General features: G+C 50.4%; 1 protein-coding gene across 1 annotated transcript; it reads left to right on the top strand.

The window, feature by feature from the left end:
- The first annotated feature begins 8,895 nt into the window (after positions 1-8,895).
- Positions 8,896-10,491, top strand: Hoxc12 (homeobox C12). Its single transcript, XM_027950088.2, has 2 exons — positions 8,896-9,499; positions 10,253-10,491. The coding sequence occupies exons 1-2, from the start codon at positions 8,896-8,898 to the stop codon at positions 10,489-10,491; spliced, it is 843 nt and encodes a 280-aa protein (XP_027805889.1).
- The last annotated feature ends 7,421 nt before the right edge of the window (positions 10,492-17,912 follow it).

Here is a 17,912-nt window from a genome sequence, read left to right as displayed (position 1 = left end):
TGAATGACAATGTACTGAATGCAAACAGAAAAATCCCACAAACCTGTTTTTAAAATAAAATATCTTTTTTTTTTGGCTTGATTTCATTGCTCAGATTTCCTTCTGACGTCCCTTCTGTCCACTGGCTTCTCAGAGCCATCTAATGATGTCTAATGACTGAGCCAGAATGGGCAGGGGAAAGAGTATAGATTCACCCCATCTGGGTAGATCCCCCAAGCTGTATTTTGCTTTACTTAGGATTTGAACTATTTGTACTATTCAAGCAAGAGAAAACTTCCCATGCTGACACCAAACTTAGGGGAGGAAAAAATATGTTTGGTAACTTAAAAGGCATGGAAGTAGTTGGATGAGAAAAGTACATCACTGGCCATTTCCATTAATAGTTGGGGCTTAGGGCTGGGGGTATAGCTCAGAGGTAGAGTGCTTGAGTAGTATGCATGAGGCTCTGGGTTTGATCCTCACCGTCACAAAATATATAAAAAATAATAACTGAAATTCAGATCCATTCTGGGTGCTGAGTAGGCAGCATCCCAACTGGGAGCTGAGTGGGCTTATGGTAGCAGCTGCAGGGATGGAAAGCTAAACTTTGGCTCCATCCGGGGGTCCTACTGCCATCAGAGGGTCCCAAATTCCTCCAGCCAGCTTGGGGCTGGAGTTGAGGCTGGAATAAGATAGGCACAGTCTGCCAAGGAAGCTTAGGATCCAGTTTCCCTGAGTGCAGTATTTTCTTCTGTCAACCTATGAGGAGAGGTCAGAACACTAAGATCCCTAGGGCCCCCAGTTACCCAAGCCAGCACTGCTTTTACTCTCTAGCATTTCTGGGAACCCCAGTCTTGCAGGCAATCAGGAGCCTGTGTAGATGCTGCCACTAATTTGTTTTCCTTGTCGCGTCTGTGCCTATCTCCCTATCTGGCAGAGTTAATGAGATCGTTAAGTTGTCAGGTTAAGAGACTTTTAAAAAGCAATATAGCCTAAAACAATGTTATCTCAGATTAAATCTTTACTGCAGCAATTTTTATTTATATATAATATTTTTCCTCTCCTGAGACATAGAAAGACTGGAGGCATCAGGTTGGAAATCAGAGTTCTCCATTTTCCTTTTCCCTGATGGGGCTCTAGCTTTTAAATTTTCATTTAAATAATTTTTCTGGGAGTGAAGCACAAGTTCACACATGCTCATGTGTGCACCTGCGCGTGCGCGCACACACACATACACACACACAGCCTGAGACAAACAGCCTGAAGAGTTTATTCTTTGAGAGGCTCTACAAGAGATGTGGCTGCCACTTCTGTTCCACTGGTCTCAACACTGGGTTGACTACCAGAGAACCACATACTAGGTAGTGGAGAGGTAATAGGTGAATCTCCTAAGAATAAAATTCTTTTTTTGCTGGGTGCAATGCCTTACGCTTGTAATCCCAACAGCTCAGGAGGCTGAGGTAGGAGGATCACAGGTTCGAAGCCAGCCTCAGCAACTTTGAAGGGCTGTAAGCAATGTAGTGAGACCCTGTCTCAATTTTTAAAAATAAATAAATAAAAAGGGCTGGGGATGTGGCTCCATGGTTAAGCACCCATGGGTTCAATTCTCAGTACCCCCCAAAAAATTCATTTTAAATTCCATCTGTCCTTATTCTCCACATCTAATATACCAACTCTTCTCCAAAACCCTCTGAATGTCTTCTGAGATAGAGAGTTGAAGTTTAAATGTGTGTGTGTTTGATTAGAGAAAGGAACAAAGTGGAGAGAATCCTGGGACTATTGAAGCCCAGTCCTCTTGACTGTTAGGGGTAGTCCTGTGACATTGTAATAGATGCAAGTGAAGTTGGGGACTCAGTGGGTAAAGAGAAGTCTAGAGTTCTCTGAGGACTGAGGGATCCTTCTATTTCTGCACACAAACCCATACTTAACCAAATGACCAAGTTTTAGGCATAGTGGTACACCTGAAGTCCCAACTACTTGGAGACTGAGGCCAGAGGATTGCTTGAGTCCAAAAGTTCTGGCCAGCCTGGGCATTACAGCAAGCCCTTCTTAAAAAAAAAAAGAAAAGAAAAGAAAAAAGAAAGACAAACAGGGACTGGGGATATAGCTCAGTTGATAGAGTGCTTGCCTTGCATGTACTAGGCACTGGGTTCAATCCCCAGCACTGACAAAAAAAAAAAAAAAAAAAAAAAAGAAAGAAAAAAAAGAAAGAAGTAAACAAAGAAAGAAAAGAAAAGGGTGGGGTGGGGAGTAGGGAGAAAACAAGAAAGAAATCAAGTCTTCCATACTGAGAGATGCTTTCAAAGTCCCCAAAAGTGGGTGATTGAAGGTGCACTAGGACATTGGCAAGGCAAGCAAGGACTGTGTTTTCTCTGAAAGCTTGTGAGCCCCAGCATGTTTAGAATCCTCCCAAGTACTTGATGAAATATATCTACACTGATTTTGGAGGCTTATCATGCCCAAATTAATTCTGGAGGTATATCTCACATAACAGTAAGCAAATATTGTATGTGTGTGTGTGTGTGGGGGGGGGGTTCTGGGGAGGCAAAGTTGGGAAATGGATATTCTTTCCCAATTATATTGGTCCCTTTTCTTCATCCAAGAGTTGTCACTGGTGACTGTGTGAGATATTCCTTGAAGGGATGTATGTGTGTGTGTGTGTGTGTGTGTGTGTGTGTGTGTGTGTGTAGAGCCTTTGAGCAGTTGAGAATGTCCTGGCTGCTTGTATGGAAGTGTAGAAATGAAAGTGTTGTCAGTTGGCACACTTATCCCAAGGTGTAGAGTGCATTTTCTCCTTTTTATTTACACCTATAATAAAAATCTTTTGTCTAGGCATGATGGCACAAACCTGTAATCCCAGTGACTTTGGAGGCTAGGGCAGGAAGATCACAAGTTTGTGCTCAGCCTCAGCAATGGAAAAAGGCCTTAAGAAACTTATTGAGACCCTATCTCAAAAAGTTAAAAAGAGCTGGGACATAGCTCAATAGTAGAGCACCCTGGGGTTCAATCCTCAGTACCCTCCCCACCAAAAGTCTTTCTTTCCAAGGCCAGTCTCCTAGTGTTGGTGTTAGAATTAGGCTGGCTACAAGTGAAGGCAAATAGGAGGGTACAAGAGGTTAGTCTGAAGGGCTGTATCCTTCTGATAGCCTGATGCCACTCCCCACTTGCCCTAGGCCAAGAAGTGTGCCTAGTGAGCTGGGGCTTCACAGGACTCACCCTATGGAGGTCATTCTCCTAGGCTGCCAAGGATGGTTCAGCTAGATCTTTTTCTGATTGGAGAAAAAAAAACTTCCTCACTCAGCATTTCAAGATAGGCCTTTCTTTGGCCAGTAGTCCCAGAGTCAGGAACCCACCTGAGGAAGTAAGGCCAGCAATTCTCTCAGCAGATCCCTTCATGGCTGTCTGCTCTTGAGACCATCTTCTCTTGAGATTGATTCACAGGCGGCTGGGTCAGCAGTGGGGAGAGAGGTGAGCACTCACTGTGGGTGCAAAGCCGACATCTCTCTAAAAAGTCCCTCCCGTTCCAGCTGGGGTCCCTGCAATTGACCTCTTTGTAGCTCCATCCTGTTTCAAAGAGAATTTCCCACCCAGGATCCTCCTGAGTCAGTCTTAGGTGGTATTGGAGCCCACCCTTAACAAAACTTCTAAGTGCCGGTTCTCGCAGACGTGTAACTAGACATTCGTTGGTTGGTGCAGGATTGAGGGGCCCTGAGGAGCGAGGGGCTTCTGGGAGAAGGAGGAGGGGGCTAGACTCTTTTAGCAACCAACCAGGCTCTTCCTCTTTTAGCCTTGACCATGACTAGGTCTTTCTGACCTTGACATCACAGGGAGCACAGGGGAAGGGGGGGGGGGGAGGATGGAAAAGGCCTTGATCTTCCGGTGGCCAATGAAGGGGAGGGCTGCTTCACCATCCCCCTTCGCGCCAAAGCCCGCCGCCTCTGTTTACACACAGAGGAGGTGTCGTCTCCAGTCTAGACAGGGGCGCTAATAACGCCCATAAAAGGCGGCTTCTCCAGAGATGCTCTGGCAACTAAGCTCCCGCGCGCCTGCCACTGGCCGCTCCCTTCGCCTCTCCCGCCCCGCCCCTTGGATACCTCGTCTGGGCCTGCGGGCGGCCTTGGGGAGGGGGGGATACGGAAGGTTTCTAGAGGCTGAGGACTCCTGCCCCTCACCCTTCTAAGCCTCTTCAGTCTCCAAAGGTAAGTGAACCCCTGTTCTCCAAGCTCAGCCAGCTTTGAGGTTGTCTGCTAGTTGTCCCACCCCCATCAGCTTCCTGGGTTGGTTGCTCCAACCTCAATCCTTCGGCCCCCCTTCGCCCAGGACTCGGGTCCTGGGTTTGGGAAGCAGCTGGGTAGCTGTGTTGAGCAGACCCCAAGCGTCAAGCCCTCTTCAGAGATGGACCAAGCCAGTGGATGTGGTCAGAGTCAGCCTGCAGGGCTGAAGGGCCAGGGCACTTGGGGTAGTCATCACCATCCCCCCTACCCAGCTTGGAGGTGGGTGCAGACCTGGACTGGGCTGCACTACTGGCGGCTGTGGGTGTGGCATTTGATGATTTTTTTTTTTTCAACTTGGTCCCTACACCTTCTCTGACATTCAGTAATTCACTAGGCGGAGGAGATCCTCTGCTGGCGGAGGCGGAAAATGTCAGAGCTACGGTTCTATTTAACTGTTAGCGCGCCACCGAAAGGACAGAAAAATGAGGGAAGATGGCTCATTTAGAAATGCTCAAGTTAAGGTGTGTGTGAAGAAATGGTCTCCCAGATGTCTCTCTCCCCTTACCCCTTTCCCATTTTCTGAGTGGCAATTCGACTGGGGTCTTTTGGCAGGAGGGAGCCCAGAGGAGCCAGGATTGGAGGAGTCTGAACCTGAATGCCTGTCTGGGCTCCTTCACCCAAGGTTCATCCAAGCCCCTCTCCTCCAGGCTGCAGATCCCTAGAAAGCGGCACTGAAGAAAGGATCTTGCGATTTGATCTAGGTCCTGGACACTCACAGGGAGGGCTAGGATCCAGGTGGGCTCCAATACTAGAGAAGCCAGTGAAATGAGGAAAGAGGAGAACAAATCTACTACTCCTACCCCCACCCCTGTCTGAACTTGACAAAGTTCCAGTCCCAAACCCCAGCCTACCAAAATGGAGAGATATAGAGGACCGAAAAGGAGTTGGGCGGGGTTCAGCCCCTCCCCAACCACCTCTCTTCTTCTCCCCTCCCCTATCCTTCAAATCTCCTGCTGGCATCCCTACAGGGGTCCAGGCCCTGGCTCATTTGCATACGTGGCAGAACCGCTTTCTGCAAACTAGACAGTGACCTTGAACTGGGCGGCTCTGGCCTCTCACCCACCAGGGAGAAGGCAGCACTGTGCTGAATATTTCCCGACCTCGTTGGCAGGAGGGCCTGAGCGCAGCTGCCTCTTAAACTGATTCCGGAGGCATAAGCTTCCTACGGCCGCTTTGCCCAAGTCACCAAAGACGGTTTAAATTTTATCATTAACTCCTGTCCCCGATCTTAGCCACAGTAGAGGCCACGAGGATGCGGGAGGGATAGAAAAAAAGACAAAGTGTGGAAGAGATGGAGGGGCATCCAGCTGGTGGATGCGCTGAAAGACGCCGGCTGCCTAGGGTCTTCAAGGAAAGCCTTGGACTGTATCCTTGCCTTCAGCTTTAATTAACCCCCGAGTTAATGAGCGAGGCATGGTTGAGCCTGGCCAGCTGCAGCGACAGCCAGTGGCCTAGGGACCAGCAGGCAAGCCACCCCTTCTAGCACCGTGATTTGATGAATGTGCAGGAGAGTTGAGACGCACCAATTGCTCCGCTGTTGACTATCCATAGTTTTGCGTGTGAGTAGTGGAGTGCCGGCGGATTAAACCCGGCTAAACGCAGCTGCCCAACGCTTGGGCTGCAAGTCCCTCCTAATCTCCTCACCTAGCCTCAGCATGTTCCCAGGGAGCAGGTTTTACCGAGGCAGGACTTAAAATTTGAAGCTTCACAACCTAGCCTCCCGCCGGCCCCGGGGATCCAGTTTGGGAGCCGCGTTTTGTTTGTCTGAGCCCGGTTAAGGAAGGGGCGTCTAAGTTGCGTCGGTGGAGAGGTTACTTAGAGGCAAACAGAGCCACTGTGATTCGCTATGGAAAGACTGGATACTTAGATTGCTTGAGTCCTCTGCAAGGTCCTGAAAATCCCTAGGTTGGTTCACCGTGGACTTGAGGGAGCAGAACCCTGAGGATTCGAATTTTACTGATGACTCTCGGCAGCTCTTCCTGAGAGAAACCAATATCCGGTTCCACAGAAGGAAGCGGGTTTGTGCGTGCGTCGGTGCCCAGAGTCTGAAACCTGCAGAAAACAGCCTGCTTTGATGGAGCCGAATAGGGCTGGGAGAAATGCATTTGTGGAAGGAAACCCTTACCCTATCCTCCTTTCCCCAGCATTGCATCTGCCGCCCTGTGGCCGATGCTTCCAGCGTTCAGTGGTCTAGCCCAGGAGGGGCAAGTAGAGCTCCTAGCCTGAGGTTTTTCGAGCTGGGGAGGGACGAGAGAGGCCGAGACCTTCGTCCTGGAGTCCTTTTTTCTAGGAGATCAGAGTCATCTGGAAAGGGAAAAGAGAGTGGGGAGAAGACTCTATTCCATAAAGGCTAGTGATTATTCGGCAAGCCAGCTACGGCATCCTTCACACCAACAATAGCCGCTGAGCGCCGCCGAGGCCTGGGGAGCCTGGGCGGAGACTTCGCTGCCAGCGTAGTGTTCTGATTGAAATCAGCAATATTAAAGTCACACCCTGTTTATCTTTATGACCAAAGTAACCCCCAAATAAAAATTATAAAAATTAAAATTTCAACAGCGCTCATTAATGCATCTGGAAGGCGGGAAATAAGATATTGGAAATGCTGTGATACGGAATTTGCAGCTGAGGGATGCTCCTCTCTGCAGCTTCGAGGCCCCTTAATCAATTAAGCACAAAAAGACCAATCCAGTCCGAATGTCCTGCTCATTCTTTGGCGCCTCTAGATCTGACTGTAGGTTGACTGAACAGAGGGGCATCCCACCGCTAGACTTCGGTTCGGGCAAGTGGGCCTGGCGCAGGACCGGCTCCCGGGCGGGAGGGGCCGGTCGAGCGGCCTGGCTGGCCGGGGCGGGGAAGCGGAACCCGCCAAGCTGGGCAAGAGGAGGGCGTCGAGCTACCGGCTGCGAGCTGCTAGGGCGACGCCCGCGGGGACACATTTCTGTTGGAGTGAGCAGCTATAGTTTGGGATATGAAATCACTCAGGGAGCGGTGGAATTCGAGGAATCTGTGTTTTCCTCTGCCGCATCCTGCAGAGGAGAGAGGGGAGGGAGAGAGAAAAAGAGGGAGATGAGACTCTCCTCCACTTCGGTGTCCTTTGTAGCTCTGGATAATTCTCAGATACTTAACTTTCACCTACATGGATTTCTTTCTCTCTTATTTTCGGACTGTCTCGGTCCCTCTGGCTTTCTGTAAATTTCCAGCGGATTATTTTTATTTGTACATTTGCTGAACTATTTATCTAACCTTGTACTACTTAAGCCTGTGCCTTGGATCAAAGTTCGAAACAATCACATAGATATCTGAGTGTTTTCTCAACTGTGGCCCCAATAAGATAATCTGATTGGGGGGGGGGGCATATTTTTCTTGTCTTTTAAATCCATTTGACTGTGCTTTGTGCATCTAGTTGAGAATCCAATTATGGTTTTGCTGATGTTGATTATCTCACCACCCATCAGCTTTGGGTTCTCAGACTTCTCAGGAAGAAGCTTCCGAGGCTTGCACAATAAATAAAAATTGAAAACCCCAACAAGATAATTTTCCAGGTTTCTTTCCCTCACTCCCAGCCCACCTCAGGAGGCAACCTAAAGCCGGCCTCTGTGTGCTGCTGTCTGATGGTCCCAGCGGCAAGTCCTCTGTTGTGTGTGGGTATCTCCTTTGCAGTGGAAGTCAGGCATCTCTCTGGCGGCCAAGCCTTGGTAGGGGCACACAGACTCCTGCTAAAAAGACTTCAGGAGATTCCCAGAAGACCCTCCATCCCCAGAAGTTGCAGTGGAATAGTAGTCAGAAGCCCCCAGATTTTCAAGAGCAGGCAGGCAGCTCCTTTTTTGCTTTCTCTGGTTTCCTTTTGCATCCTTCCTTTAATGGTGAGTGAAGGTGTGAGGCTGGGGTGGCTCTGGGCTCTGGGGAAAAGAACTGGCATTACCAATTCTCCACAGCCCTTCTTGATGAGAGGACCTCAAATATCTCCAAATTCCTAAGAAAGGACTGATGAAGATGAGCATAGCAGCAGCAGCAGAGCTGGGAGAGATAGCTGCAGGGAAACCTGTCCTTACCCCCACTCGCCTCTACTGTAAATAAACCCCGAGCCAAAGGGCTCATCCGTCTCCTTAAACAGCCAGTAAACTTTATATGACACAATATCTAATAGTAATTTATTGGGGAGATATTGTAAATTCCAACGGTTTTAGTTAATAAAGGAGCTAATTAAAGAGGGACAGGCTGTACTCGTCCAGCTGTTGGGGATAAGATAATACATATGGGGGGGGGGGGAGGCGTTGCAGGGTGCAGGGGTGTGTATGTGCCGGTATTTTTGGTGTAGCTTTTTCCCTCTTGCCCCCGTATCCAGCGATCGCTTCACTCTCTGCCCCAGGTTTTATATGATTTTTTAAAAAAAACCAGAATCCAGCGAATAAACCTGCCCCCACCTTTCGCCCCTCACCCCCCCCCCACCTCTGCTCACGATTGGGGAAGGGGGAAGTTGGAGTTGGTACCGGGTGGTGGTGGGGGAATCGGCTGTCCCCACCCCTCCCCCTGGCGGCGGCGCCCACGTGAGCAGGGCGGCCAATGGGTGACTGGTGCAGGTTTAACTATGTTTAATGTCAGATAGCAATAAAGTAGAAGCTGCCGGTCGGGCCCCGCGGAAATGGGCGAGCATAATCTCCTGAATCCTGGGTTTGTGGGGCCGCTGGTGAACATCCACACAGGAGACACCTTCTACTTCCCCAACTTCCGCGCGTCCGGGGCGCAACTCCCCGGGCTGCCTTCGCTGTCCTACCCACGCCGCGACAACGTGTGCTCGCTGCCCTGGCCGTCGGCTGAGCCGTGCAATGGCTACCCGCAGCCCTATCTCGGCAGCCCAGTGTCGCTCAACCCGCCCTTCGGGCGCACGTGCGAGCTGGCTCGTGTGGAGGACAGCAAGGGTTATTACCGCGAGCCGTGCGCGGAGGGCGGCGGCGGGAGTCTGAAGCGTGAGGAGCGCGGGCGCGACCCGGGTCCCGGGCCGGGGGCAGCTCTGCTGCCGCTGGAGCCGTCGGGGCCCCCTGCACTGGGCTTCAAGTACGACTACGCGGCAGGCGGCGGCGGTGGGGACGGCAGTACTGGACCCCCACACGACCCACCCTCGTGTCAGTCGTTGGAATCCGATTCCAGTTCGTCCCTACTCAACGAGGGCAACAAGGGCGCCGGGACAGGCGACCCCGGCAGTTTGGTATCGCCGTTGAACCCCGGCGGCGGGCTCTCAGCCAGCGGTAAGGACCCCGGCCCGCTTCTGAGACTTACTCAGACCTGACATCCTACTAGAGTGGGCAGGGTAGGACTGAGCTAGGGCTGCCTGGGGTGACAGAATGTATGGTGAGCAAGCACTTCTTTTAAAAAGAAGTGCGGGTGGGGGGAGAGACCTATAAACATGTAAATATCCCCATAAAAGAACTGGTGAGATTTCCTTTTTTGTTGGCTTGCTACTAGAGGGGAACTGGAGCTCCGGAGAAGGAGGATCCTGACTGGGACTTCCCTAGGCCTGGGGTAAGGAGGTGGGAAAGGAGAACCTGGCTCTCCCTCTGCCTTCCCACTGACCCCCGTTATCTACTTTTTTTTTTTTTTAAGAAACATCAGTGGACACAGGCTGTTCACCACTTGTCCATGTTTGTTCTAACAGATGAGGACCTAGTGGTCGTGAATGTGGGAGAACCAGGCCAGGGAGGAATAGGAAAGAAGAAATCGGAGAGGTTTGGGGAGAAGTGAGGAACAAGAACATAGAACAGAGATAGGGTTGAGGAGTCAAGGGCAAGGAATGAGAGCGGAAAAAAAAAGTGATGAGATGAGGAATTGTTGGGGTGGGGTCTGGGTAGAGGAGGGTATTGGGATGCATAGAGGCAAGAAGGGAAAGGAAGGGTTTAGGGTCCCATGTGGAGCCAAAGTGAAAGGATCTGGGGAAGGGTTGAGGGCACTGGGCTGGTCACCCCTTGATCCTCTGGCCAACCCTGCGGTTCATCTCCACCCAGGCGCGCCCTGGTACCCGATCCACAGCCGCTCACGGAAGAAGCGCAAGCCCTATTCGAAGTTGCAGCTGGCTGAGCTGGAGGGCGAATTTCTGGTCAACGAGTTCATCACACGCCAGCGCCGGAGGGAACTCTCGGACCGCTTGAATCTTAGTGACCAGCAGGTCAAGATCTGGTTTCAAAACCGGAGAATGAAAAAGAAAAGACTTTTGTTGAGGGAACAAGCGCTCTCCTTCTTTTAGGGGGTCAGGATACCGGCACCAGCCCCAGACTGAGCCTGTACTGAACGAGAGTAAGAGAGGGCGCTGCCTGGGACGCAGTTCCCGCTTAGATCGCCAGGCTTCTCTGGCAGGCCCTCCCTGGACATCCTCTTGTCTGTTTTGTTCGTGGTTCCCTCCCACAACCCCATCCAGCAGGCCCTGCCAGGTCCCAGAGAGAAGGGAGAGTAAGCTCACAGCTGCCATTGGGTGGCAGAAGCAGGAAAGACTGGGGCACTGCATAGGGTTGGTGTATTTGAAGCAGGAATGGGGTGCTGCACCTAGGCTAAGGATCTGAAGAAACAGCGGCCCAGATGCCCCTTCCTCCACTTCCATTCTGTGGTCTTTAGTCTCTCTTCCTGGAGGAGCAGATGAGGGTGGGATAGTAGAACCAAGGTGCCCAAACACACAGTTGGTGGGATTAGAACAGGCTGGGAGGAGGGAGCAAGAGGGGAGGATCATTAAAGGGAGTCAGGGTACCTCTGGCAGGACTGGAGGGTGGGGGAAACCAAGGAGGAAGTGCAGTTTAGAAGAAGAGCCCAACGTTGTTCAGGTCTGGGTTCCCCAGGCCTGGGCATAGTGTGGGCAGAAGTTTCAGGGTTTGGCAGACTGAGCTACAAGCAAGGCGATCATCAGCCTTATGCCCCCTCTAGGACAGGTTTCCAGAACAGTCTCCTGGCCCCCAGCCCTCTCAGAAGTCCCCTGCCTGCCCTGGCCAACACTGGCTCACAGGTGTCCTGCTATCTTGGCCTATGGGGCTGCGGATGGACAGCAGCTAGCCAGAAATTGAGGGCCAATCGGATGCAGTCACAAGATCAGTAGCCACCCCAGGGACCCCCACCTGGCCCTCCAGGAAGTTCAAGAAGCTGCAGAAGGGGCTGCCTAGCACAGCATTGATTGGCGGGGAGAATTTCTGGCATCCAAGGCAGCAGCGGCTGATTCTCCCTTTCCCGCTGGCGTTCATGGTCATGGCCGAAGAGGCTGGACCGGCGTAATTTACGAGGCGGGAAGAGAATCAGCCCTTAAAGGGGCTACCGGCCACGGAGGCCCAGCTCAGCCCCTGTTTCCCAGGCTGGCGACAATGAAGGAGGTTACAGTTCCCCACCCAACTCCTTTCTCTCGTTACCAACCCCCCCATTGCCCTTTGTCTCTGGGTTGCTTCGCCCCCAGGCCAGCCAACCACTGGAATACAAGGACCACAGCAGAGGGAGGGGCACTTCCCTAAAACCCATTGGAGGCCAAAGATTGGCTTCTCCAAGTGGGAAAGCCTTTTATCCATAAATGCCTTCAGGCCCCAGGCCCAGTGGAGTAGACCCTGGGCTGACTCTCCAAAGAGGAGCAGTTGAGAGAGATAGCCCACTAGCCATCCTGCACTCAGTTTTTACTCCTCTTCCCAAGTCTGCCAGCCTCCCATCTGCTGTCCCACCCCTATAGAAGCAAAAGAGATGAGAAGCAAAGACTGATTGGAGTTAAGTGCTGCCTGGACAGTATGAAACTGGCCTGCTGGCTTGGAGTGTTTCCCACCAGGGCAAAGTCTCCCCATCCTCTGAGGGCAATGCACAGATCACCAGACTTCCCCAACAACGCACAGCTTCAAGTCCTTGTACGGGTTTGTATTGAGGCACAGGCAAACAGTTGAACCCAGCAAACCACTGGGCCCACTACAAGCCCACTACTGCACTTGCAGGCAGCCTATTAGTGCTCACAGGGTCCTATAGAGAGGAGATACAATCACATGCCTTCATTCCCCACGGGGCACCTGACACCTGACACACTTTCCACCAACCTATACTTGTTTCACCTAGGCACTCCTTCCTAGAGTGCCCCTCCTTTCCAGCTGTCCACTCAATTTCCTGTGCATTGGTCCTGGAAATGAGGCATACCCATACCCAGCCTGGTCAGTGCTGGATTCAAGCTCCACCACCCTGACTTGACTCTTACAACCTATCAGAGAGACCAGAACACTTCAAAAATTGTGGGGGGCGGGAGGACAAATATGCAATATTTTCTTTCCTTCACTTTAAACTTGACTTCCGTGAGTTTCTCTGTCAATCTATGTCCTGTACTATGTGTCTGTTGCTAGTACCTAGTATAGTCCCCAAGGATAGTCACCCCTTCCCTACTTCCTTCCCAGCTCTCTGTAGTATATCCTCCTATTCAAACATCTGTCTTTAGCACGTTTCTCCTTTATATGGTCCTTGTACAGAGTTGCTTTGTCATATTAATATTAATAATTAAAATATGGATGTATGACAGTATGATTTTTGGAACAATTTTTAAAATTGGGCCCCCCACATATGGACTCCTCTGTCCACAAAGAATGAGAGCTTCAGCTTCCTAACTGTTCTCCACTTTATTTTCTCCAATTCAGGTGAATAATAAAAATCATAAATGTATAATAGATAATAAAGGAAGAGCAGTTGCAGAAGCAACAAAAATATATAGTCAACCAAGAAATGTTGATGAACTGCCATCTGTAGTCTCAAGCAATTACTGGTAAAGAGAAAATTGGGGAGCTGTAGACTAGGGGGAGGAGAGAGAGCTCCAAGGAGTCACGGGGACTAAAATAATGTGGACAGCTCAGAAGAAGCAGAAACCAGTTTCAAAAAAGGAGGTCTACATTGCAGGAACTCAAATAATAGAAGCTGAGCTGGGACATGGGGGTGATAAGAGTGCCCCTGAAATGGGGGTTGGTGTTTCGGGAGCTTCAGCTCTGTGATCCTAATTCTGGAACTTCACTCTGAGAGGACATTGTGTGTTGTAAGATAACTGGGCAGGAAACTAAAGACCCCTTGGAGTGGGTGAAGTAGGCTCCATCCTTGAAGCCAGTATTCCCCTCTGGGCTTTTCCAGGGAGAAGCCCACATCCAGGTCAGTGGCCCAGCAGGATGCAATGTACCCGTGAGCCCTTTCCACCTCCACTATCCCTTCTTGCCCTATGAAATGCCCTCCCTCTGCCTTGACCTTTACTCCTTTTGCTCCCCATAGTGACCCTTTCTAACTCTCTGGCTTCAGCCATAATAAATAGTCTTTTCCAAATTCCTGTTCCACCCTCCCAGGCTTCTGAAGGAATACCAGGTGCTCCCATTGAACTGACCATAGAGTCAAAGCCTCCTGCCCTGAAATCTTTCTCTCCTTTCCTCATTCCTCAATTAAAGAAACTAGCAAATTTATATCAAATCCCATTCTCCCTTTACTCCTAATTCCCAACTATCTGGCAGAGCCTGTGAGTGCAGGCAGGAAGGAGACTCCAGGCCTTGAGGCCCCAGGGAGTGCAGGAGAGGCTGGGGGTAACCAGCTTCTGGAAGCCATGAGCTGGGGGAGGGGCCAGTTAATACCAGAATAAAGAGTAAAGGTGGGGAGATCAGGCAAAGGACTGCTTAAGGACTGCTTAAGATCCACTGCTTAAGATGTGTCTATACAGGAAAGGCCAACAGTGTAAGAGTTTGTGGCTTTTAAAAAAGAGTAAACTTAGGGAGATCATGAATAACTGTCCCTTAATTTATTCCCCCCCCCAAAAAACGCTCCCAACCTGAAAGAGAAAGCACCTTCCTGGGTGGCGTCTATGAAGGCCTCCAGTTTGAATAACTGAGGAAGTTGTCAGAGAAGGAAAACACTACAGCCTTCTCCTCAGGACTGAAAAGGAATTCCATGGGACTCTCATTAAAAGGAGGTCATGGTGGACCCACCACCCCAATATTCAGGTTGAGGCTGAGCTCTGAATCTGAGTGAGGATTGTGTCTGTGCCACAACTATTTGTCTAGTTTAACCCCCGCAAATTACAATGGACTCCACTGACTTTAACACAAAGCACCCTGTGTCTAAAACTGGGTCTCAAGGAGCAAGATATTTCTCCTAAATAAGATTTAGGAAGAAAATCATTCTTCTGTTCTGCTTACATATATAAGCTTATATCATCCAAATGAGTTCTGTATTTGGTCCTGATTATCTACGAAGTTGTTCTGCTCCACTCGGATCTGCACAACCAAAGCTGGGTATTTAAAGCCACTATTGAGCGAGCAGGCAGGAGATGGACCCGGCAGTCTGGGTTCTGTGGATGCTAATGCAACCGGAAACCCAGAGCGATCGATGGCTCAGACCCAGAGAGAAGCTGGGACCAGGGGCCTAGATCCGCAAACAAAACAAACCCTTGGGACCTTGGGTTCCGGCCAGCTCGGACCACCACTCTCTTCCACCCCAGCCCTCCCTCCCCTTTATATCCAAGAAAGCGGGGCCGGTTTTTAGGCTCCAGGCCACAGGAGAAACGCACCCTGGAGCCTCCAAACCTCTCTGCGCAATGGGCATTTGGAGGTGCAGAAGGTTTTGGTGTAATCCAGCGCGAGGTGAACAGAAGGTCCGGTATCCCGCAGCCCACAGGCCTGTCTTAAGCCTGAGCGGCCGCTTTTCTGTATCTGCCTCCATGGAGACAGAGTTGCCGATTTTCCGCGGATAGGCCCGCGGCGCGCGCCCGCAGCCACAAGACTCCCCAGTCTTCTCCCGCCGCCGCTCACCGCTGCAGGCCCGCGCCGTGCTCGCGGCTGTTGCTCTAGGGGAGGCCCCAAGACAAAGGCGGGTCGGCTGCTGCCGGAGGACTCGGGCGCCTGGGCCACTCCCCAACTCACGCCTGGAGCCCTCAGCGCCCCGGCCCAGTGGAGAGGGCTCTGAGACCCGGATCGGTCCGGATCCCGCCGACTGGTCCATTTCAGGGGCCCAGGAAGAGGCAACTCAGCACGCCCAAAGCCTCGGCTGATCCGAGTAGCTCGCCGCCCAACAGCGCCAGAGGCTCTGGTCGCTTTCCGAGGGCAGTCGGGCCCCGCGAAGGACGGGATGACCCCTGCTGGCCGGAGCAGTGGAGACTGTCTCTCCTGGACCGCGTCCCACCCAGTTCCTCTTCCCTGAGCACCCTGGGCCTTAGGGCACACACCATGAGTTTGTGGGAAGCCTTGAAAAGCAGATGGAGTTTGAGGCTCTGTCCGAGCTGCGGGAACTAGACATTTCTACCAAAATGCCTTCCCTTTGCCAGCACGCAGTGTCCCTACAGTGGCAGCCAGCCCTCCAGCGGGGTTTCTTATCTCTGGCGGTTTTGCCCCCGGTGGCTCCTGTGCTACCCGCCAAATCCTAGCACAGAAGCCAGGAAACTGAACCACCACAAGACGATAGTGCTGGACCAGTGGGAACCAGCTCAGTGCCAGTGGACGATTTCTCATTTTCAAGCCAAAGAGTTTGCTGGGCACTTGGAGACAAGTCTTCAGTTTGTCTGACCATGAGAGGAAAACTTCCTTCAAGGACAGGTCTGTAGGGATCCAACCCACCAGGAGTCCTTGCTTGGAAAGCTTTCTGAAAGGCATGTAGTCCACATGGAATCCTGGAAAGATAATCCCTAATATATACACCTGGCTGTGCTGGGGCCATGACCAATGTATGTTAATAGATCTTTGAGATACCTATATTACTTGTATTTTGTGGGCATGCAAAATACAGTTTTATATAAAATATGCACACAGAGGCACTGTTATCTGTCACATGGAAAAGCAATGTATAGAGAAAAGATCACATAGCATAGGTACTCACATGTAAAATTTATTTACATATATAAATACTACAGTGAATATGTCCTACATGGGGAATGTACAGTCCTGAGTCTATTTGGCCACATGCTTATATACTCCACGGGACACATAGAATCTGTGCATTAATTTTACCTAGATCTTGCTATATGTACACAAAAATTTAATGAAAAAATATTGTACATACACAAAGTGCATATTTACACACTGTAAATTATGTTTGCCTGCATGGTGTATGTATACCAAATATATTAAAAATACAATTGTTGGACTTACATCTTTATAGTACATATTTCTCTGGTGATCTTAAAAGTAAGAACTAGAAGAAGTTCAGGCATTAGTAATGACAGTCTCCATCTGCTGAACTTTTATTTTTTCTTTTCTGTGTTTCTATTATTCTTGTCTCCTAAAATCCCCTTCTATGTCTACAAGCATTATTATGTAAGTGGTCGCCAATATCTATTTCCCTGTTGTATCTCTCTTGTCTGAAGCTGGGTATTTAGAACAGGATTAAGTCCTGTTTTCAGCAGGATCTACTGCATAATCACTCCTACATAGTATTATATAATTAGGTTACCCCATGTGGTCCCAAGATGCTCTCTTCTAGACCTAATGTAAGTACATTAGAGATTGACTCTGTTCTGCCAGGTAGGAAAAAGGAGGCCGCATTGGTCTGGTGTGGTGTTTAACAGACATGTTGATTTCTAGCTGTTCTCTGAGCATAAGGGGGTTCCTGAAGGCTAATATTTGCTTAATTTTAAATTTTTATTTTAAATATCGAGTCTAGAGAGCAACATGAAACAAAGGTTGACCTGGGCTTCTATTGGTAGCCTCAAATCTGGGATTAGCCTCCCTTTCGCTAGGAAAAGAGATGCTTCCAGCGGTCCCAGCCCATTGGACTCCCATTTTTAAACTATGGGTCTACACAATCGACAGGAAAAAGCTATCTCACAACCCCAAATTTTCTTTTCTCCTTTTCCCAACAAAATCATTCCCAACGTTTTTGGAGAGGCACTTTCTGGCACTGAGTTCCCTGTTTTGGCCCCCTAAAAATTAGTCTCACTTAGGTCTCAGCAACTAAAAATTCAGGGCTGTCTGACATACCTATGAAAAAAATTCTTTAAGACAGTTCACTCACACCCAGCAGAGATATTGTTTATGAATCCACGGATTCCGCGTAGACGCTGCGATATTTTACAGTCCGAAGGAATCAATTAATTAGCGCCTCCCAGTCCCCCCCGCCGGCCGCTGCTCGGCTGAGCGGGCGCGGCTGAGATAGATGTGAGTGGCCAGCTCGCTGGTCTTGTTAACAAGCCTCATCATAAAGATGGAGATGATAAGAAGAGCAAGGAAGCTGCGGCAGCCACCGCGGGGCGGGCAGGGTGCGGCTTGGAGGGCGCCGGTCGCGAGCTGAGCTGCGAGTGGGACGATGCCTGCCTGGAGCCTGAGCTGCCCTGGCGCCCACTCGGGTTTATCCAGGGCTCTTTCCTTCTTGAGCGTTCGTGCTGTGAGCCAGGACCCGGATAATTCTCTTTCCTCTCCCCTTCCCTGAATTCTCCCTTTTCTTCATCGGGCCCAAAATGAGACTTTAAAAATAAAAATATATAAACCTCTGTCCGCGAGCCAGTGAGTGCTTGTCCTGCCCTCTGTTCCGGGGACCTGCCGTCTCGTTCCTTTCCCAGCGTTTCTCTGCGTGGTTCCCTTTCATCTCAGTCTGGCGCTCTCTTCCCTCCTCTGGCTCTCTCTTTCTCTCTGGCTTCGTGGTTGCTTTTTCTACCAGGTCGGTGCTGGCTCAGGGTCCAATGAGCTTATAAAAAAAAAATACAAATACCCGCTGGTT

The sequence above is a fragment of the Marmota flaviventris genome, chromosome 3 (assembly GCF_047511675.1).
Source record: "Marmota flaviventris isolate mMarFla1 chromosome 3, mMarFla1.hap1, whole genome shotgun sequence".
NCBI classification, from domain to species: Eukaryota; Metazoa; Chordata; class Mammalia; order Rodentia; family Sciuridae; genus Marmota; species Marmota flaviventris.
This window is presented reverse-complemented; position numbering and strand designations above follow the sequence as displayed.